This window comes from Sebastes fasciatus, chromosome 6 (assembly GCF_043250625.1).
Source record: "Sebastes fasciatus isolate fSebFas1 chromosome 6, fSebFas1.pri, whole genome shotgun sequence".
Taxonomy (NCBI): domain Eukaryota; kingdom Metazoa; phylum Chordata; class Actinopteri; order Perciformes; family Sebastidae; genus Sebastes; species Sebastes fasciatus.
In genome coordinates this window covers 32,444,173-32,466,533 of record NC_133800.1, presented here as the reverse complement: position 1 = coordinate 32,466,533, position 22,361 = coordinate 32,444,173, and the positions used below count along the sequence as shown (strand labels likewise).

The following is a 22,361-nucleotide window of genomic DNA, read 5'->3' as shown; positions in this document are numbered from 1 at the left end:
CATATATTTACAAATTACATATATTTTGATAGTGCTAAGGAAGGTGCTAAAGGACTGAAATTTTAGAGTTTTTTCTACTACTACTTTTTATTGTCTTTAATTCAGTCTGTGAACAGGCTGGTGAAATTAAGAAACAACTGTCTTTTTTCTTTTTCTTTTTTAAACAGTTTTACATTCATACAGGATTATATATGATGTGTAAAAAACCTTATACAACACAAAGTTGATTAAAATATTTAATCAGGATTAATTGCATTGATTGTCCATAGTTAATCGTGATTAATCGAAAAAAAAATTATCTGTTCAAAATGCACCTTAAAGGGAGATTTGTCAAGTATTTAATACTCTTATCAACATGGGAGTGGACAAATACGCTGCTTTATGCAAATGTATGCATATATTTATTATTGTAAATCAATTAACAACAGAAAACAATGACAAATATTGTCCAGAAACCCTCACAGGTACTGCAATTAGCATAAAAACAATATGCTCAAGTCATAACATGGCAAACTGCAGCCCAACAGGCAACAACAGCTGTCAGTGTGTCAGTGTGCTGACTTGACTATGACTTGCCCCCAAACTGCATGTGATCATCATAAAGTGGGCATGTCTGTAAAAGGGAGACTCGTGGGTACCCATAGAACCCATTTACATTCACATATCTGGAGGTCAGAGGTCTAGGGACCCCTTTGAAAATGGCCATGCCAGTTTTTCCTCCTGAAAATGTAGCGCCAGTTTGGAGCGTTATTTAGCCTCCTTCTCTACAAGCTAGTATAACATTTGGTACCAATGGATTCCTTAGGTTTTCTAGTTTCATTTGATACCTGTATCTTTGTACTTTATTTACTTCAGACTTCTGGTGACAAATGTTCTTCTTCTATTTGTTTTTCCAGGACGAGAACATCATGAACTCCATGCAGCTGTTTGAGAACGTGATATAAAGAAGCCCACCTGCACAACTCACACACAGACACCACAGCACCCACCCACCTCAAACTCAAACTCATCTTGGCACATAATGTACAATAAGTACTGTAAACACACAGGAACTAGAGTTTTTTTTTCTCTATTACTCTCTGTGCTCCTTTAGCTGTATCTTGCTTCTGGATTGAAAAGGACTGCTACTGACAGAAGAAGAATAGAAGAGCTTCCTGGGTAACAAAAAAAGAAATCACCCGTCTGTCCGGTGTGTTTGGCTTCTCGTGTTTTTACTGTCAGACAAAAAGAATCAACAAGGAAAGGAGAAGCTTACAATAATCCTCTGAGCACACATGGATACTAGCTTTAACACTAATACACCTCGTCTCTCACACACACACACACACACCTGCTGTTTCACCAAGAGTTTTTAAAGCACCGGATGAAGTGAACTAAGAGAATAAAAATCTCAACCAAAAAAAAAAGAGAAATGAACTAAAGCATGTTTGTCATCAGATATGTGATGTGGAATTAGCTTGCACTACAGTTTTATGACTATGTATTATATGCGCCTGAAGTAAAAGGCACTGTAGATACCTGCACCTGATACACCACTGGTGTGTATGTATATATGTATAGTTAATAGTTATATATATATATCCTACCATGTATTGGTCTCATCTGTGCTGCACTGGGTGATGGAAAAGGACCAGAGCTGAATATTTGTTTTAGAAATCTCTGTGTAACATCCTGTTTAGTAGCAGTTCTTCACAGATTACTCAAATATTTCTCTCTTTTTTTTTTGTATTTTGGAGGATTATGTTTAGCTGGTCAGATTGGACAGTAGCGTGAAGGAACAAAAGGACTGTTAAAAGTGTGTTCTTCTGCTGAATTGAGGCTGTTTCTTGGTTCTTCAGTATCTCTGAGCATGCTGACTCTAAGTGCCACAGTATTCTGTACAGTACAGTAGGACCTTTGTGATGTGGGTTCATTAAAGATGCTGTCGACAGCTGCCACTTCTCCTTTTTTTTAACGCGTCCTCTCACTACATCCTGCGTTCACATGACGAAGCAGCAAACAACTGACAAGAGTGACATTAACTCATTCAGTCCCAGGCCACAGAACTCCACATTTATCAGCCTCTCAAAGTCTCTTTTCAGCTTCATGTATGGATAGGGTGACCAGATCCCAACAAACCAAATGTAGGATGTGGGACACATTACCAAGGCTGAGAGGGAGTCTACAATTTTGATATGATGTCTATCTAACTTAAATAATAAACATTTCTGTTCTGCCCCTTATCTTGTAACATCTCTATTCTTTGCCTGAATGCATCCACAGATCGGTACATCTCTTTTTGAGCCGCACGACATGAACTGTGTCGCTTCATTATAAGTAGTTTCACAGTCTTTGTTGTAGCTGCTCTTCCTTTTCTTTATGGTAGTTTCCATCATATTCCGCCTAAACCTGCAGAGCTTGTGACTTTGCGGTGACTTGCAATTGTCCCCGTTGGGCGTAGCGTAGCAAAGACGGTGAAATGTTAACCTTCTCTGACCCACGTGTGAGCAGTTGGACAGCAAACACAGCCCCGTGATGATTCCCTGCTTTCTTCACAGCCGTTGGATCCTGCAGCGGTTTGACTTTTGAGAACTAGAGCCAATGAAAATGTGGGACATCGTCTCAATATGTGGGACGTGGGACAATAAGGGATAAAAATACTGTGCAGTCCCTCGTAAAGTGGGACACCTGGTCACCCTACATATGGATCTACTGTATAATACACATTTTCTTTTTCACAACAACCAGGACTGTTTGAAACTGAAGATTTAGTTGATGTTGCATTCAAGATTAATGATGGATTATAAATAAATGTAGGATTTAGGTTCGCCTTGAATTAACTAGAAAAATGCACATTATTAGAATTGTAAAGTTCTCAGATATGGCAACTCATTACAGAACAGTAACACAACTAACCAGTGTAATGGTAAATGGTAAATGGACTTGCATTGATATAGAGCTTTTCTAGTCTTCTAAGCGCTTTACACTACATGTCACACATTCATACACTGATGGCAGAGGCTGCTATTCTGGATGCGATCTAATCTAGAAGAAGAAGAAAGGGGGGGAAATTCAATTTTTTCACTCTGTGATATACAGGACATGCACTATATACATTCGTTAATGAGAGAAATGTCAGAGCGAGGGGGCTGCCCCTGACAGGCGCCCTGAGCAGTTGGGGGTTTGATGCCTTGCTCAAGGGCACCTCGGCAGTGCTCAAGAGGCAAACTGGCATCTCTCCAGCGACCAGTTCACACTCAGTACTTGGTCCATGCGGGGACTTGAACTGCAACCGTCCGGTTCCCAAGCCAAGTCCCTATGGACTGAGCTACTGCCGCCCTAACCCTTTGGGGTTAAATGGTAAATGGACTTGCATTTATATAGCGCTTTTCTAGTCTTCCGACCACTCGAAGCACTTCACACTAAATGTCAGCATTCACCCATTCACACACTGATGGCAGAGGCTGCTAAGGTGCCAACTTTGTCCATCAGGATCTAATTTAAATACTCATTCACACACCGATGGCTATGCCTTCGGGAGCAATTTGGGGTTAAGTGTCTTGCTCAAGGACACATCGACATGTGACCTGGAGCAGCTGGGGATCGAACCACCGACCTTCCGATTGGTGGACGACCTGCTCTACCCTCTGAGTCACAGCCACCCTCAAGTATCTTGCTCAAGGCAAGGCAAGGCAAGGCAGCTTTATTTGTATAGCACATTTCAACAACAGGGCAATTCAAAGTGCTTTACATAAACATTCAAGAACATTGCGACAAAGTGCAGAAGAACATTAAGAAATAAAAAAACAGTTATAAAAACATTAAAACATTAAAACATTAAATATTAGAAAAATAAAAACACGCTCAAGGACACTTCGACATGTGTTCAGAGGAGCCGGGGATTGTACCGCCGACTTTCTGATTGGTGGACGACCTGCTCTATCCTCTGAGTCACAGCCACCCCACTGTAATTTGTGAGGCCTCTGACCTCATGGGGTCACAGCTCAACACCTGGAATGTGAATAGTTCACAAAAGCATCATAACCTAACATTGAATAAACATCACTCAGCTACAGTATATAGTGAACTCTTTACAGCCTCATATCCCATCAGAGAGAATGGAAACTTTGATGCTCACGTTTCAAATGGATCGCCATAATAACACACGAGGTTTAAAATAAGGATGTTTTGCTAGAAAATGTTTGAAAAGGTGTGAAATGTGTTTACACCGTGTATGAATATACTAACTAGAGAGTCATGCAGCACATACTGTAAGCTATCTTCAGTTGTTATTGTCTCATTTGTCCTGCGCTGGGTTTACTTTGTAAGACTAGAAGTTCTTTAATTATTCAAATGGAGTTATTGTGTTAGTTGAGGAAGGGAACTGAAGATGACAACACTGTTTGCTGCTGCAGTTCTTTATGTGTTGAAGCTCCTTACTCGGTAATGTTGACTTAACTGAAATCTAAAGTTCATGCGAGTCTCGGGTTGCCCGTGGGATTGTTTGTACTTACAGTGTGTAACCAGGTTACTCTGAGATGCAGGTAATTGGAGAACGTGTTTACACTGTAGTAGCCTGTAGCAACCTGTGAATCCACATATACACGCAAGAATCAGTGTGTTTACGTTATTACTTTCAGTTTTCCAGCCAAAAGTGGGAATAACTTAGTTATTTACAGTAATAATAACTTAATGCCCCGATATTTTCAGGTAATAGTGTGCTTAGGTTGCTGATATCCCAAACTTGCAATTGATGGAAGCACTATTAATATACATATTACTAATAATTTGTGTGGAAAAACTGGCATGGCCATTTTCAAAGGGGTCCCTTGACCCCTGACCTCCAGATATGTGAATGAAAATGGGTTCTATGGGTACCCACGAGTCTCCCCTTTACAGACATGCCCACTTTATAATAATCACATGCAGTTTTTTAAAATGCAGTTTAAAGTTATTTTTGCCTATTCTAAAATTGTGTATTTTTATATTTCTGCATACTGGGGTCCCTAAACAGTGTTGGAATTATATAAATTGGGTATCACTGTAAAGCTGAGACTCTTGTGAATCCAATGAGCCCAACTGTATTCATGTGTGATGATGTTAGTAGCCCCATAGTAGCCATTTCATTGTAGTGAGACCATTTTTTGAAACGTGACTTCACTGAATAAAATGACCTGTGGTGACCTCCAGGATAATCACAGCCTCATGAAACTTTACAGCCATAAACTAGAGACCCTGAACATTCAGAGGATGGATGGCTTTCCTAGCTAGATTGACAATAAGGGGGTATCTGAGCAGTTTACACAGCAGAAGTGCTTGCCATCCAATCGCCGAAAAATGAAATTCTTGCAGAAAACTCAAATGTCAAAAGTTTTTTAAACCAAATCACAGCATGGCTTTTTCTTTGGTGTTCCTCAAGGTCTTGGTGTCTTAATGTGGTATTTTGGAGGGATTATTGATCATTTTTATCAGTTCTTGAGTGGTAAAAATTGGTTAAATTTAGCACCAAATCTGTCTAACAAATGATATCAACCCCAAAATTGCTGCAACAACTTATGAGACATAATAGAGCATGGGGATGGCCATCATATACTTCGATCATAATGTTCATATTTATTTTTCATGTTTATATCTGACGATAACGATTTGACACACAGTGCTGAGCTGCATCTCAAATAAATTTTCAGTTTCCCAGCTTTCAGATGATGTACACCACTTCTATGTGGCATCTACTGCTGACCTGCTATCTCCCCCTAAAGACCCACCTGTACCCCCTAAAAAAGACACAAATGGGTTTATTGTAGAGGGTTAAATACCAGTAGCCCAAAGCCATGTTTTATAAAAATGTCAACTCCTGTAACCTTCAAATAATTGATAGGCCACCAACCTTTCCTACTGGCTGGTTTGGCCCTGTTATCCAACCTTATTCCAACTGGGTTATGTCAGAATAACTAGTGAATGTAAGCCAATAAACAACCATCAGATGGCAGTGTGGAGGAATACATGAACCTGGATGCATCACAGTGGATGGTTGAGCAGAAAGACCCCCATGTTAATATATATATAATATATTTAGGATGTTGGGAACGTGCTGGTTGAATAACTGTTCAGGGTAGGAGAAAAAAAAAAGAGCAGCTTATGCAAGAAAGGTTATTATTACAAAAGCTGCTGCTGCTGCTGCTGTCACTGAGCATCCCTCAGGGGAAGAGGGAGGGAGAGGTTACGTCACAGCTAGCTGCTCGCCTCTGATTGGCTCGAAGGTTCGAAGGCGGGGCTTAGAGGAAGGCACTCATGATGGGAATTCAGGCTCTTTTTAGTGAGCCGGTTCATTTGGCTCAGCTCACCAAGAAGAACCAGCTCTAACATTACTGCCAAGCAGCTGAAATATAGAGTGATAATGTGGTTTAAGCTGACGTGTGTCGCCTCACTGTATTTTCCCGGTGGGCCGACGTCCTTTTGGGTTGACAAAATGTCTTTTTTTTTTTTTTTGGGCCCATAAAATAGGTAAATCGTCCCATTTCTTTTCCTTAATTGACATTGGGCTGGCCCAATGGCTCTGTGCCAGGCGGCCACAGTGAGGAGGAGAGGGAGAGAGATAAAGGAGGAGGGTAGAGTTTGCGGTAAGCAGTTATGGGCTGCCTGGCTCAACTTATGTCAGGAGAGATAAGCAGTGCTCGAAGTGGGCCGCTACGTAGCGGTACACAGTATTTTACTCATTTTACTCCTTGTCGTACCGTGACTTTTTCATGCGTACCGGAGATTCGCGCAAGCTACCGGTTCTCTCCTCTGCCCTCTCCATATCAGCTTCTCTGGGAGATTCATAACGACGCAGCGCCAGCGTATTTGCGCCACGTGGGTTTATTGTTTTAAAGCCACCAGAATTCAGGAAAAAAAGTCTCTGAAACTCAAATTTTTCTGGGGAAGAACCCCCAGACCCACCACTTTGGTTTTGAAATCCTCCCTATTTTTGAGGTCTCAAGGTGGGCAAGTATGCAAAACAACCACATTTGAAGGGATTTCCTCGAACAGAGCCTTCAACAAAACGTGGTACACACAGCACAACTGACCGGTGATGGTGCCGGCCTGGGCCAAAATGCCAGGGCAGATTTTTTGTCCCAGTCCAGCCCTGCTTAGCGGCCACAGGTGTCGCTGCTAACAAGCATTTATGGTTCTTACAAACAGTCCCTTTAAAAGAGCCGAGCTCTTAGAGCCAACTGGTTCGCGACTAACACATCACTAGAAGGCACCTGACGTCACGAGGTGTGATGTGAGCATGCGTGAGAGGACGTCAACCTCCGTGCTGCTTTATGAAAGACCAAATCCCTCCATGAGCCAGAAGAGGAGGAGGAGAGGTTATAAAGAGCGTTTGTGGAAGAAAAGGAGCTAGTAAAGAAGACGGTTTCATCTCTTCACTTCTACCTCAGTCTCGGGTTGTCTCGGGTTAATCTCTACCGGCTACCGGCTGTCTCACCTCTCCACCTTCCTCGTGCTGCTTCAACAACACACCGACCACGGGGACGTTGAGCCAACGGCCGCAGCCGAGAAGGGAAGCGGGCTCTCTTTCATAAGGCAGGTGAGGAGGGTGAAAACGTGCCATTTTATTGCTCTCTTTTAGCGTAACATGTCGACGTTAGGAAGCCATTTAACAATACTATATGCTATATATGCTAACCAGTAGCGCTCGAGCTGCTAGCGAGTAACGGTTACAGATGGAACGTTAGCTAACGTGCGTGATGCGACCGTTAATGACCGTTAGTCACTTTTTAATTTTATTTTTATTTATTTACACATATATAAAACTGCACAAAATCCAGTCAGTGAAAAAAACAAAACAAGAAATTGTGTCAGGAGAGGTTTTATCGATTAATTAGACAGATAATTAATCAGATAATTGACCATGAAGGCCCAATTAATTTTTTATTTTTTTATTTTATTTTAATTTTATTTGCACATATATAAAACTGCACAAAATCCAGTCAATGAAAAAAAACAAACAATTATTTTATTTATTTTATTTGTACATGTCTAAAACTGCACAAAATCCAGTCAATGAAAAAGAAACAATTTTATTTTATTTATTTTATTTGTACATGTATAAAACTGAACAAAATCCAGTCAATGAAAAAAAAAGAAAAAGAAATGTGTCAGGAGAGGTCCAGAAGCCACAGCTGTCTTATTTGACCCAAGTAGGGAACAAACTGAGCTATATTGACTGTAAGATGTAGTTAAAAGCTAAATTTTTTTGTCAAATTTACAGTGTCCAATGTCAGGAGGGGGGAAAAAAGAAAAGAAATATGAAATTATCCCCAATAAACCCGACAAACAATTTTATTTTATTTATTTTATTTGCACATATATAAAACTGCACAAAATCCAGTCAATGAAAAAACAACAAGAAATGTGTCAGGAGAGGTCAAGAAGCCACCTTCCCCACTAACCCCAGGAGAAAAAAAACAATAACAAAAAAAGAAGGAGCTAAACTAACATAATTTTAAAAATACATCAAAAGCTAAACCACAACAACAAGAAGTATACAAAATGTGCAGAAAAGCCTAACCAAACAGTGGAAAACAATCCAATAAAAACAATGAAATACATACAAAAAAACAGTACAGAAGAAAAGAAAATATATATAAACATATCAAAAGTTAATTAGGCATCATTAATTAAATGTGATGAAAATGTCCTCTTAAAATGTTCTAAGGATAACGAGCTCTTGATAACATGTATTTTGGTGTTCCATATTTGTACACCATGATATCTGAGGGAGTACTGGCCATGTCCAGGTGAAGATGAATAACCTGTCTAGTATTATGGGAATGAATTTGAGAATTAGATTTAAAGAAGTTGCTAAACGATGATGGTAGAGAAGAAGGCAAGAACACATATTTATATATAAACACACCTATCTGATGAATATTTTATGTCATAAACTGAAAGAATGTCATGTTTCCTGAACAGTGGAACGGAGGCCTCCTTAGAGTTTTGACAAAGTTGCCAATCTTACAAATCGTTTTTGCAACAAATAAAGTTTATGAATTCATGGCTCAGAGGGTAGAGCAGGTTGTCCACCAATCGGAAGGTCGGTGGTTCGATCCCCGGCTGCTCCGGGTCACATGTCGATGTGTCCTTGAGCAAGACACTTAACCCCAAATTGCTCCCGAAGGCATAGCCATCGGTGTGTGAATGAGTATCTAGATTAGATCCTGATGGGCAAAGTTGGCACCTTAGTAACCTCTGTCATCAGTGTATGAATGAGTGTGTGAATGGGTGAATACTGACATGTAGTGTAAAGCGCTTTGAGTGGTCGGAAGACTAGAAAAGCGCTATATAAGTCCAAGTCCATTTACCTTTCACCTCCTTAGCACGATAAAACATTGTAAAATAAAACATTCAACACAGGAATTGTTGAGGCTACTTAACTGTTTGGTGCTGACTGAGCCAAGGTTTCTAGATACGAGGGCTTTATTGTGTCTTTTTAAAGCACAAAACACACCTATAGGAAGATTAAACATGCATCACTGCTTTGCATTGTGTTGTATAATTTGATTAAATGAGACCCCCATGAGGGGGCTGCACGGTGGTGCAGTGGTTAGCACTGGCGCCTCACAGCTAGAGGGTTGCAGGTTCGAATCCGGCTTGGGACCCTTCTGTGTGGAGTTTGCATGTTCTCCCCGTGTTAGCGTGGGTTTTCTCCGGGTACTCCGGTTTCCTCCCACAGTTCAAAGACATGCAGGTTAGGTTAATTGTGGACTCTAAATTGCCCGTAGGTGTGAATGTGAGCGTGAGCGTGTCTCTATGTGTCAGCCCTGCGATGGACTGGCGACCTGTCCAGGGTGTACCCTGCCCAATGTCGGCTGGGATCGGCTCCAGCCCCCCCGCGACCCCTAACGGGATAAGCGGTTGCAGATGGATGGAGACCCCCATGATAGGTAGATAAGAAAGTATAAGCTACCAGGCAGCACTAAACTGGGACACCATTAGGATTTATTGGCTGTTGATGATGGGGTTGTCCTGGAAACGAGGCCAGGCTGGCAGGTGTATGCTTCTGTCATAATAGGTAAACACACATTATCAAGCAGGTAAGTTGAAATGCACAGTATGATAGTAATCATAAAGATGCAAAAACAACTTGATATTAACCCCTGACTGTCTCAGCTACAAATCTAATCAGTTTTAGGGAAATGTCCAGATGACACTGCTTTTCTCAGAGTAGATACTTATGACACAACTTCACCTGCTTCCAAGCATAGATATATATACATAGACGCTGCATTGACTTCTGCATTGTATGTCAATGTGGGCGCCATATTGGACAGGGCAAGACTGGCCAGTCATCAAATTACAAGTGAACGGGGGGAGCTTCCCTTTTTTTCTGGATGCCTCACCTCTTTAGCAAGATAAAACAGTGTAAAATAAAACATTTAACGCAGGAACTTTTGAGGCTACTTATTCATATGATGATGACTGAGCCAAGGTTTTCAGATATTTGGGCTAAAGCACAAAACACACTATAGGATTATTAAACATGCATCACTGCTTTGCATTGTGTTGTATAATTTGATTAAATGAGACCCCATGAGGTAGTTAGATAAGAAAGTACAAGCTACCTACCAGGCAGCACTAACTGGGACACCATTAGGATTTATTGGCTCTTGATGATGGGGTTGTCCTGGAAACGAGGCCAGGCTGGTGCGTGCGTGCGTGCGTGTGTGTGTGCTTCCTGCATAATAGGCAAACGCACATTATCAAGAAGGTAAGTTGAAATGCACACTATGATAGTAATCATGATGGATAAAGATACTGTCTCCCAGTCTTTTTGAGATCTAAAACAACTTGATATTAACCCCTGACTGTCTCAGCTACCAATCTAATCAATCTATTCTCAGAGTAGATACTTATGACACAACTTCACCTACTTCCAAGCATTTGTTTATTTGTTTTGCACAATTTAAGACTATACAACATAACAAAAAAATAAATGAATAATCTACAGTGCAGGAAGAGGCAGCTTTGACAGCCCTAGTTTCTTTTTATCAAGTAAGTGTCTTCTATTCTTCTATGTGTGTTTTTTACTCTTTAATCCAAGACAATTTTGTCTTTTTTGGGACGATAAAAAAAAAGAAAACTTGAACCTTGATGCTAGTCAGAAAATATCCTCAGGGTCTGAAAAAAGTGCTCGGCAGCGTATTTTCATGTCCTGTCCATGGCCGTCTTGTTATTTATTTATTTTTAGATTAAACTTGCTACTAAGCTTAGTGGGGTTTCTTTTTCAATGAAGTTAAGTGTTTTTGATCACCTGCAGAGCGTTTTTTGTGGTAGTACAATCTGTGTACAAAACACTATTCAGGCATGCTGAGTATTTTGCATCGGACCCGTCTGTGCCTGCAGTTTGCAAATATAGGAATCAGGTCATCATTTGATCTCACAACACCTTGTGGCACGCTGATGTGTTGTGAGAGCCAGACTGAGGTTTGTGCTGGTCCCTCTCCACCAGTGGTTTATTTTTAATACTCAGCTTGATTGAATTCTACTTCATGTTGTCAACCAAGTCAGCCAGCAATATGTAATGGCAATATTGGTTCATATCATTGAGCCTTTAAATTGAAGTACTGTGGAAGAGCTGGGTGTTTGAAATCTAGATTTAGATAAGCTCAGGTAAGATAAGAGAGAACTTTATCTATCCTGAAGCAAATTGTTTTACAGCAGAATTACTATCCTGCTGCTGAGTCACTCTTGGTCCCAAGCAAAGGACAACAATACATTTTATTTATTGTGCATACAAGGAATTCCCAGTGTCAAGGAGGTTTATTTACGACAGTCACTACTGTAAAGCATGTATGCATGTTGTACGGCCTGGCTCAGGTTAAACCCTTTTTAAAACATGAACAAATACATACAGAAAATGAATGCAATAGAACTTCCTTTTCAGTAACAAAGAACATAAATAAATGAAGCTAGGAATAAAAAACAAAAAATGAAAAAATTGATATCCAGTTAAACAAGTTGATTTATGTCTGGGTTAATATATTATGTTGTCGGATTGGTGCATAGACTGGCGTACTCGCTGATACCCGATCCCGAGTTTTGGGCAGTATCCGACACATTTCTGATACTGGCATCGGAACAACTCTAGCACATAACAGTAGATACTGTTGTGCTAAAACAAGCAAACAAATTGGTACTTGGTAATTGACTCTTCAGTGTGTCAGATGTGTTGCTGATGTAGCTGAGCTGTACAGATTGTAAAGCCCCCTGAGGCAAATTATGATTCGTGATACTGAGCTATACAAAACACTTGACTTGACTGATGGGAGTTGGGGAATTTGTCAGAGAGGACCCCAGAGGTGCAGATGTGATGTAAAGGGAGAAAGGATGTAGTGGCAGTTAGCGTGCCAACCCTAGGTGGTGCCAGTGCTGCTGATTGTTCAGGTGCTGGATGTAATGTTGCTTCCAGTCTGTACTGAAATTGATAATGCCATGATGTGTGGATCAACGGCCTGTGTGACCACAGATGTCTGGGTGACGGGCCTTTTTAGTCATTTAGACCAGTGGTTCCCAACCTGGGTGCCCCGCCCCCCTTGGCGCCAAAGATCCTAGGGGGTGCGCCAGGATTTGTGTGCTCTGAGGTTGTCAAAATTAGATTTGCTCATGTATAATTAAATCATAATAACACACTTACTGGATAATTTATACAAAAGTCTTTATATAAAACTATTTTAAAGGATTTTTTTATACTTGGTCTTAAAATATTCAATCTATATTTGTTGGCATTTAGCCTTTCAAAAACAACATTTTCACTGTTTGCTCTCTTGCTTGACACACACAAAGAAGGAGGCCTGCACCTGTATTAACGGGGTGGTCCAGCAGCAGTCTAACAGCACCCTAAATTACATTTATTTAACCACAATGACCAAAAAAGCTATTTTGGCTCTAACACTATTATAGTAAATTAATAAAGTCATTACCAAAAGAAAGATCGTATTATGTATTTTCATTCGCTTGGCAAATCTGTCAAGACCTCATCACTTTATTTATGTTGATGAAACTGACAAGTTATATTCATTAAAGAAAGTTGATTTGATAAAAAAAAAAGACTAACTCATTTAATACACTGAATCACTTTATTCAAACTGAGGATTTTGTTTGAGGATTTGTAATTTTTTTGTAGGGTGATGATGTCGGGGGGCCTCAGCTTTTCTTGGATACAAGTAGAGGGGCTTCAAGGGAAATAGGTTGGGAACTACTGATTCAGACTATGAATGCTTTGTTTTTGGGGACCATTGTGATGGTGGAACATCTTAAATAGAAAGCAACGTCACCGGCTGTTTGGAGCAGTTGTAATCCTTGTTAACCTTTTGCTGTTTGAGAGTGCTGGCATCCTGCATCCTCTTTAGAAATCCTAAGTATGCGGGTTATGTCATCCAGGAAATGAAACCAAAAAAAGTACAAGGTCACAAGGTCTGGCTGCGCTAACTACAAGAAGAGGAAGAAAATGGATTAGAAATAAACCAAACAAGGATATTGGATGGAAAAAAAACTTCCTTACTAGCAACAGATGTGGAAAGTGGATCACAAGATAGCGGTGTGCCAGCCAAATGATGAAAATTGTCTCCCATTAGGGCTGCACCTAACAACTATTTCACTATCGATTAGTCTGCTGATTAGTTTCTCGATTAATTGCTTTGTCTATAAAATGTCAAATAGTAAAAAAAATTGTCTATAATGTTAAAATGCGTCCTCAAATTCCTTGTTTTATCTGACAATCTGTCCAAAACCCAAATAAATATTTTTTTTTATAATGTAAGCAGCAAATTGGGACAATTGAGAAGCTAGAGCCAGTGAATGTTGGCCCTTTTTTGTTGAAAAATTACTGAAGCAATTAATTGATTTTGAAAATAGTTGCAGATTAATTGTGTAATTAATCGATAAGGATGCACCTATCTGACTTTTTCAGTCCCGATACCAAGTATCGATCCGATACCAGTGATTTAATTAATAAGCTGTATGCCTCACTGTGTGGAAGTGACTGGGATCATTCTCTTATCTGTGACAACAACAGGTTTGAATTAAACATTGCTTTCCTAACTTTGTAAAACAAAATGTAACCAATAAATACAAAGATATAAATTAAGTGAATTGTTATTGATTATTAAAATAATAAATTGTCACCAGCAACTTCTAAAAAACATCTTCAAAATCAACAGGAATTACATTTCAGGTTTAAACCTTTTTAATGCAGCAACAAATTGGTCAAAAAATGTAAGTATATATTGTATATAGAATATAAACATAGAAATTAATTGAATAGATCGGCCCCATTAACACAGATATCCCAGCTATTTGAGTCTGCATCGGCCTGATATCCAATTTGGTATTGGTGCATCCCTATTAATCGACTAATCGTTTCAGTTCTAATCTATTTAAAAGCAATTCATCACATTTTAAAAAAGCAATAACTAGTCACTAAATTTCACTGCATGAGATGTATCTTTGACTAATACCTTTACCTTAATTTTTTATTTTTATTTTACTTACCCACACACAAGACCTTGTAGTTGAAATGGTTAAATTAAATACTGTTTGCATTTGGATTAACAGCGTGCAAAACACCTTTCCCTTGTTTTGATTTTTGCCTCATAAGTGTTGGTTGCGCACCCGTTTATTTTGTAAATCCAAACATAGTCAACATATAATTTACAAGGTACTGTGTGTGTGGTTCATTATCAGTGCGACATCTCTAATCTCAACATCCTGACAGGTACAGATACTGAGCAGGTGCTGCCTCCTGTTGTTGTGAAATGAGTCAGTGCCTGTAGATGTGCAGCCATCTATGTGTTAACAGGCTGCTAAATATGTTATTCTTCCCCATTTACTAGAAAGGTGCATTAATACAATAGAAATACCTGCAGTTGAATTTAGCTTGTAGAGTAAACTGCATTGTTTCCTCTTAATTCTTTACCCCAATTGAAGCTTCCAGGTTTCACATTTATGTGATGTGTAAGAAATTAGCTAACTGCACAATGCTGACGATAACCAGTTCACTTATGTAAATCTAGTAACTGTCACAGTATTTGAAAACTAGTTTTTCAGCATTTCACAGTAGCTCTCCTCTTAGTCACTCTGACGTTCAGTAAATGGATACAGAGGATCACCTCACAGGATGTAGGGGCCTCGAACAGTGAGGTGATCTGGGTCACAGAACTGGATTCTTGGCCCTGTTTGCGGCTGGCAGCATGTGACTAAGATTACACTATAGTGCTGGGTCATGCTGTGCCTTCCCACTGTACTGTGTGAAGGTGTGTTTGTGGTTGCATGGTGGGTGGTATATATATATATATATATATATATATAATAGTAAGATATTAGTAGGTGGTTCTGAATAGTATGCTCTAAAATAACCTTTACTTTTATTTCTTTGTAGATGTTTATTGGTATATTACGTTTGTTGCTAAATAACGACATATTGTGCCTTTTTGTTTTCAATCTTCAATTCAATATTATACAATTACATTAACAGTAGAATCTCCCTCCCCCTCAAACATACACAACTTCACCCCCCACCCAACTTCACCCAACAACCCCAAACAAACCATGGGTCTACATTGAAAATAATATTTATAATAATAAACCAAACTAAATACAAGTAACTTACAGTATATGCATACGATCAAATAGCTGTTGGCAAAATGGACTAGTATTAATGAAACACTTATTAATAACCATCATTTATAAGTGGTAAATTGATAGTTAATTAAACTTAGTTAATAGTTATTTTCCTTTTTAGCAAACAATGAAATGATAATGTTTATTCATTATTAGTAATGCTATAATTTTATTTTAACAGTTTATTTCTGCACACAACATTTTATATACTAGATATATATATATAACCGTTAAATAGATGGACTACATATTTGTAACACTTTGTTAATGGTTAATAACAGATTTGTAAATGCCTATAAACATTATTTGGATGGCTATTATAAAGTTGCAACCGGTGATTAGAATACCTTGTTAAATGGTTAATAAGTACTTTATAAAGCATTTATAAACATTATTTAGATAGTTAATACTTTGTCAATGTTTAATAAGGTTTCTGGTCCATCTATCTATTTAATGAATATAGACGTTTTACAAACAATTTCTTAAAGGTTTAAAATTATTTGGTAATCACTAACGTATACATGTAGAAAATGTTGCAACAATAAACTGTAAATAAATACTTTACTGATGTAATTGTTAGCATCTCTTTTCAGCTACCGTGTCAATATGTAATTTATAAATTAATTATTTCATATTACACAAATTAATGATAAATTATAATTAATAAACATTATTAATTATAATTTCATTGTTTGTTAACAATAAAATAACTATTAACTAAGTTTAATTAACTATCAATTTACCATTTATAAATGACGGTTATTATAAAGTGTCACCCAGGATACTTGTTAACTAGCATACATGTACTGTAGGCCCACATATGATTCTTACATAACCAAGACTGAACAGCATAGCCTGCAGTATTATACTGTTGAACCACATTAATCACTTTACAGTATCCTCAGTGTCAGTGAAGTGATGTTTATGAGCTGTTAGCGAGACTTCAGGACATGTTTTAGGGGATGACATCCGTTCTTTGTTGAGGAGGTGTTACCGTGTCAAGTTTACAATATACCCATCACAGAGGAATGTCCTCTTTGTGTGTGTGGCTGCATTCAATGAATATGTGCACAGTTTTAAATTAGACAAAAGGGTCAATGACTTTGCTGGGTCACATTTGGCCTGGTGTAACGAGTTAGTGAATAAATGAGCGTTCAGTAGAGTGTGGATGGAAGAGAACAGTGGGGCCACGTATTGATTTATTGATGATCGCAACTAAATAAGCTATTCATACTTTGGTGCAGATGCTACTGTTTGAGTAGTAAATACATGTTCTTTTCTTCTTCATGTTGCTTCAGTGGATGCTCTCAACTTCTTACATTAAATCACATCGATGTGAAACAACCACTAAGTGCACAAGTGGTTAGGACTGCAACTAACTCTAATTTATGTGCAGAGACATCAGCCTCAAAACGCCGTTTAGGGCGAGTTGGCCCGCAAACGTGACTTTTGAGTCCTTGCTGGTCACCTTTCATTGTACAGGCCGATAAATGTGAACTTGTTGCACGTTGAAAATCTTGTTCTGGGCCTGTACACGGCTCTGGTATCAGGTTATCTAGAGATGCATATTTCTCCTTATCTCTCTCATCCTTGTTTGTTCTGTTCTCAGTTCTGTCAACACGCTTCACATGACCCAGAAAACGTCCTCTACAACGTGTTCGGGTGGTTGTGGTGATGAGTTGGGTGTGTTTTGACCTTTTGGAGCTGAAACAAATTAGTTGATTGATAGAAAATGAATCTGCAACTATTTTGATGATTGATTAATTGCTTCAGTCATTTGTTACGTCATTGTCTTTGGTTGTAGCTTCTTAAATGTCAAGATTTGACATTTTTCTTAGTCTTCTATGATATTAAATATCTTTGGGTTATGGACGGTGGTTGAACAAAATACATTTGATTATGTCTGGCATTTGTTAGACTTAATGTTAAATCGATTAATTGAGAAAATAATCATCAAGACTAATTTGTAATGAAAATAGATAAATATTTGTATTTTCGGCCAAAACCAAACCGGAATATGGCGTACTATGTACAGCTGCAGCGATTAATCAGTTTATCAATCAGCCCTAGCAGTATGTACGAGATAATCAGCATCAACTAAAGTTGCAGATCTCTACTACATACATGAAGTATCTTACCTTTATAGTACTACAGTCTGTTGAACATCACAGACAGCCTCTAGCCTAACCTGACAGGTAGTATATGCTTTAACATCTCATCATTATGAAACCGTTACAGATACAAATCCGTCTCCACAGTTACAGTACAAGCAAATGAAATGAGTTGCCCCACTGGGAGAAGGAGTTGGGCTTGGGTAGGCTTAAAGGATTTCATCAACTTCAAGCAACAATGGATGTCTTTTAGTCTTAAATATCCCCGCTGGACTTGATGAAAAAATGCCTGAGGCTGTGGGTGGTGGACATAAGAAACGTGTACAGTTACAGTGAATGGCTTTTTGTGTGTGTGTTGCTCACAACAGTCAACACCTTCATTGTATAGGATGATAATGTGTTGAAAATTTGAACTTGTTGCACATTGAAAATCTTGTTCTGGGCGTCCATCATTGATCTCTATCCCCTCCTGGCTCTGGTATCAGGTATGCATGTGAGGCGCCTCACCCAGAGATGCATGTCTCATTATCTCTTTGATCCTTGTTTGTTTGTTCTGTTCTATGTTCTCTGTTCTGCCAACATGCTTCACAACATCCTCAACAACATGTGTGTTTGAGTGGTTGGACTTACGTGTATTTTGACCTTTTGGAGCTGAAACAAATTAGTTGAGTAACAGAATCCACAACTATTTTGGTGATCAATTAATTGTTTCAGTCATTTGTTACATCATTTTATTTGGTTGTAGCTTCTTAAATGTCAAGATTTGACAGTTTTCTTTGTCTTCTATGATATTAAATATCTTTGGGTTATGGACAGTGGTCAAACAAAATACGACATTTGAATGTGTCTGGCATTTTTTAGACTAAATGTTAAGTTGATTAATTGAGAAAATAATCAAGACCAATTCTATAGTACTACAGTCTGTTGAACATTACTGAACTGCTAAACTAGAACCAGTTTTGCAGACAGCCCCTAGCCTAACCAAACAGGTAGTATCTGCTTTAACATTTCATCATTATGAAACTATTATGGGGGCTGAATGAAGGTAATCCGTGTCCAGTTACTGTGCAAGCAAATGAAATGAGTTGCCCCGCTGTCAGCAGTAGTCTGGCTCGTTCATCAACTTCAAACAACAATGGATGGCATTTAGTCTAACGATTTTTATCTAACCTTCAACGCCCATTCATGTGCTGCTGATGGCATGCTGTGTAGGTGTTGCTTTGATAAGAGGTTGGAAATACATATAAAGGCTGAACATCTCTACTCCCCTGATCTAGATGTTACTGTCTTCCCTGCTGCTTTGATTTCTTACTGAGGAATGTGTTTGTACAGCACAGCATGGGAGACCACCTGCTGTATACTGGTAAGTACAGGACCAAAGAAAGCAGGATTACTTGGGCTTTAGATCTGCCAAATTATTTAAAAAAAGGCAACAGCATAGGTCAAGTTCATTTTTATCTGGCAGTTATGGTGCCTTCAAATGAAACTTGTGAGCTTGTGTTTACAACTTGGGAAGTTGTGCCACAGAGGATAACAATTTAGCAAGCAGGTAACATAATGTAGGAAATGCAAAAGCATAATGCAGAGGAAAAAGATGAGGCCGTTGGGAATATCAACATTTTCCTCAGACATATAATACAATTATGAAGAAAAACAATATATGACTAAAATTACAATATATTCATTTAATATGCACCGAAAAATTAACTTCCATGGCCTCCGCCATTTCTGACAACGTCAACAAACACGTCACAAGTCGTGAACTCTGAGCATTCAGAAACTTTCCACTTATAATATATACGACAAGAGGGGGGCGTTCATATGGAATACTGTATACACAACCCCATTTGAAGGCACCAATAAACTCTGCATTCACATGTAGAATATGCAGGCAATGGCACAAGATTTTGGTACTGGAAGCGTTCTGGTTTCCATTTGTAGTCCGAGTAGTATTGATCACGTTTGAGCAGGCTTTCTCAACACCAACTCCAGTGTTGCGTCTCAAGGTGCTAATCGGACTGTAAACAATGAGCAGTGCACAGAAAAGGAAGTCTTGGCCTGGATATCCCCAGAAAAGGAAGTCTTGGCCTGGATATCCCCAGAAAACCCCAGAAATATAGCCCCTTGCCCACACAGGCTTGTCTGTCATCAGACCGGAAACCAGTGGGTTCTGGGATTGTCGGGAAGTTGACTAAATTTCCTGTATTATACTAAAACGTATTAGTCAGTATAATATCGTAGTTGTATTTTCCGTACAGTTATATCATCACAACACCTGCTGTTCTTTGCCAGCTCTTTTATAACCTACTGCCTCCGATCAAGACTCTTGCCAAACTTCCATATGTGTCTATGATGACAGGTGGGAACAAGTGTCAGTCAGTGCAAATGAATAGCAGGTTTTATACAGCAACAGTGGTCTCCATTTGAAATGAAGATACTCAAGATCCCCCATGTGTACTTTTGTGTGCCGAAAGAGTTGGGATTAGTCTAAAGTCCTGAAAAGATGCTGCACTTTTAGCTGTTACTATGCATGTTCTACTTTAATATTTATATGCTTTATATTTGTGTTTTAACAAAATGGTTGCTCCAGTGATGATAAACTAAATTACTGAATTGAATTGATTTGAGTCATTGACAATAATAAGTGAATAAATAGATGGATAAATACGGCAACAGAGCAGATCAAAAACAGAGATTATTTAGGCAAAACAGTAAATTAGAAATAGAATAAATAAACTAAAAATAGGAATAGAATAAATGCAATACATTCAAAGCTATGGAATATGGATGGATGGATATGCATTCAACTGTTATAAAAACAAAAAAGCTTATTTAAGTGTTCAAAAAACATCACTGATGCAAGCCTGTTTTTTTTTGGTTTTTTTAGCCTTATAGCAAAGTCATTCTACCTCTTTTTAATCAACACAAGTAAAGACAAATATTTCAGAAGTCCAGGTGTATGTATTGTTATAAACGGTAGACAGAAACATTCAGTTCACATGGCTCACTAAAACCAGTGAACTGCTCAGATGACATAATCGTGTTACAAAACCAGGACAGCTCATGTGTTTTTTTTGTCTGCTGGTTACATGACTCAGCATGTAAATTATAACATCTGTGGTTTTGCCTGCAAGTTGTGTAAAGGCTGTTTCGCTAAGAGCTTTGGTGTGACATTGATTATTTCCACTGACAGCTGCCACCATAATTTGACGTTTACAACAAATTAGTTCATTCATGTGTGCGCAGCACATGTATCTGAAGTGGTATCCACTTGACTTGTGTGGAGGAAATTGGAAAAAATGGTCATGACTAAAGACCAGCATAGGAAATCATGTGACATGGAGAGCCAAGTGTCTGAGGGTTTGTGTTCCAACCATAAACGCCAACATGTGATTGCATTGTTTAGTTCCTCTTTTCTTTTTAAAGGTGTGCAGGTGGTTTAAACCCAAATAAGATTTAGAGGTTAGATTTAGACAAACAACACAACAAAAAATAGTTATGTTTGGCCAAGTTTGAAGCACTCAACGGGTTTCGAGAGATGGCCTTCATCTGTAAATGCTATATACGAGCAGAAACATGCAACCACTGTATGAAGGGGGTTAATCATTAAGAGCCTTATAAATTAGTAATTGAAAATTTAAAAAGAGTTTTTGTCATGTTTTATTTAAAAAAAAAAAAAAGTTTGAGCTAGTGCAGTGCATTACCAGAAAATGAATCATCAATTATATTAAAGTAATTTCTCAAGACACACCTCAAAAATTTTGCAGGATTCAGTTTCTCAAATGTGAGGATTTGCTCTTTTTTTCAGTTTTATATTGGTATAAATTCAATATGTAAATGTCACCTTGGGCTATGGGTATTTTAAAGGGTCTTTTACAGACTAAACTATAAAAAAAGAGAAAATGTGAAATTAATCTTAAGTTGCAGCAGTAACATACAGTAGCTTTACATCTTAAAACATACAATTTATTCTGTCTCAACAACTGCAAACATCTGTTTCTGAGTCATCCAGCCTCTTCTGATCATCAGTGAAACCTGCTGGAAGAAACCAGCAGACTTTTGGCCACCCTCGGTACTTTGAGTCTCTGTATTGAAACATTTACAGCGAGTCGGCCTGCCGCTCCTGTAACTGTGCTGTTGAGACAAACTCTTATCTCCATTCACCTCTGCTCCACTGAAAGGGAAGTTGACCAATGTAAACATGACCTTGCAGGCGTTTTACAATCCCCCCCTTTGCCCCGCCTCATGGGGAAATACGAACCCCTCAACGTGCACCCTGTCATGCAAAGTGTCGCCTGTTGTGTGCATGTTCAAGAGCATGGCTGCACACACACGACACAACCTTAACAAATTTCACTGCCTTTACTTTCATTATTTCATAGAGCAGAATTACTTGGGCTTTAGATCAGCCAAACTATTTAAAAAATGGCAACAGCATGGGTCAAGTTAATTTTTATCTGGAAGTTAAACTGCAGTTGATGTAGAATCTGTGGGAAACGACACACGGTTTTGGTCAAAGAACGTATATTGCTAAGAAGTGAAAGTTAATTTTTCGTTCCATTGCAATGTCAGCACCCAGCAGCAGCGCTTGATTTATGCAGCAGC

At 38.7% G+C, this 22,361-nt stretch overlaps 2 protein-coding genes across 11 annotated transcripts in view; both read left to right on the top strand.

Moving 5' to 3' along the window:
- LOC141769876 (calsenilin-like) overlaps positions 1-1,933 on the top strand; it is a 63,315-nt gene extending 61,382 nt beyond the window's left edge. For all 6 annotated transcript variants that reach the window (XM_074639370.1, XM_074639371.1, XM_074639373.1 and 3 more), the window contains one exon: positions 897-1,933. In XM_074639370.1, coding sequence (XP_074495471.1) covers positions 897-944 — 48 coding nt within the window. In that variant the 3' untranslated portion in view covers positions 945-1,933. The remainder of the gene's footprint in view (positions 1-896) is intronic.
- Positions 1,934-7,239: 5,306 nt separating this feature from the next.
- The window catches only part of slc23a2 (solute carrier family 23 member 2), a 50,464-nt gene continuing 35,342 nt past the window's right edge, over positions 7,240-22,361 (top strand). For 4 of the 5 annotated variants that reach the window (XM_074639348.1, XM_074639350.1, XM_074639347.1 and 1 more), the window contains exon 1: positions 7,240-7,552. The gene's annotated coding sequence lies outside the window, so the exon portion shown is untranslated. The remainder of the gene's footprint in view (positions 7,553-22,361) is intronic. The other variant, XM_074639349.1, reaches the window with a different exon arrangement.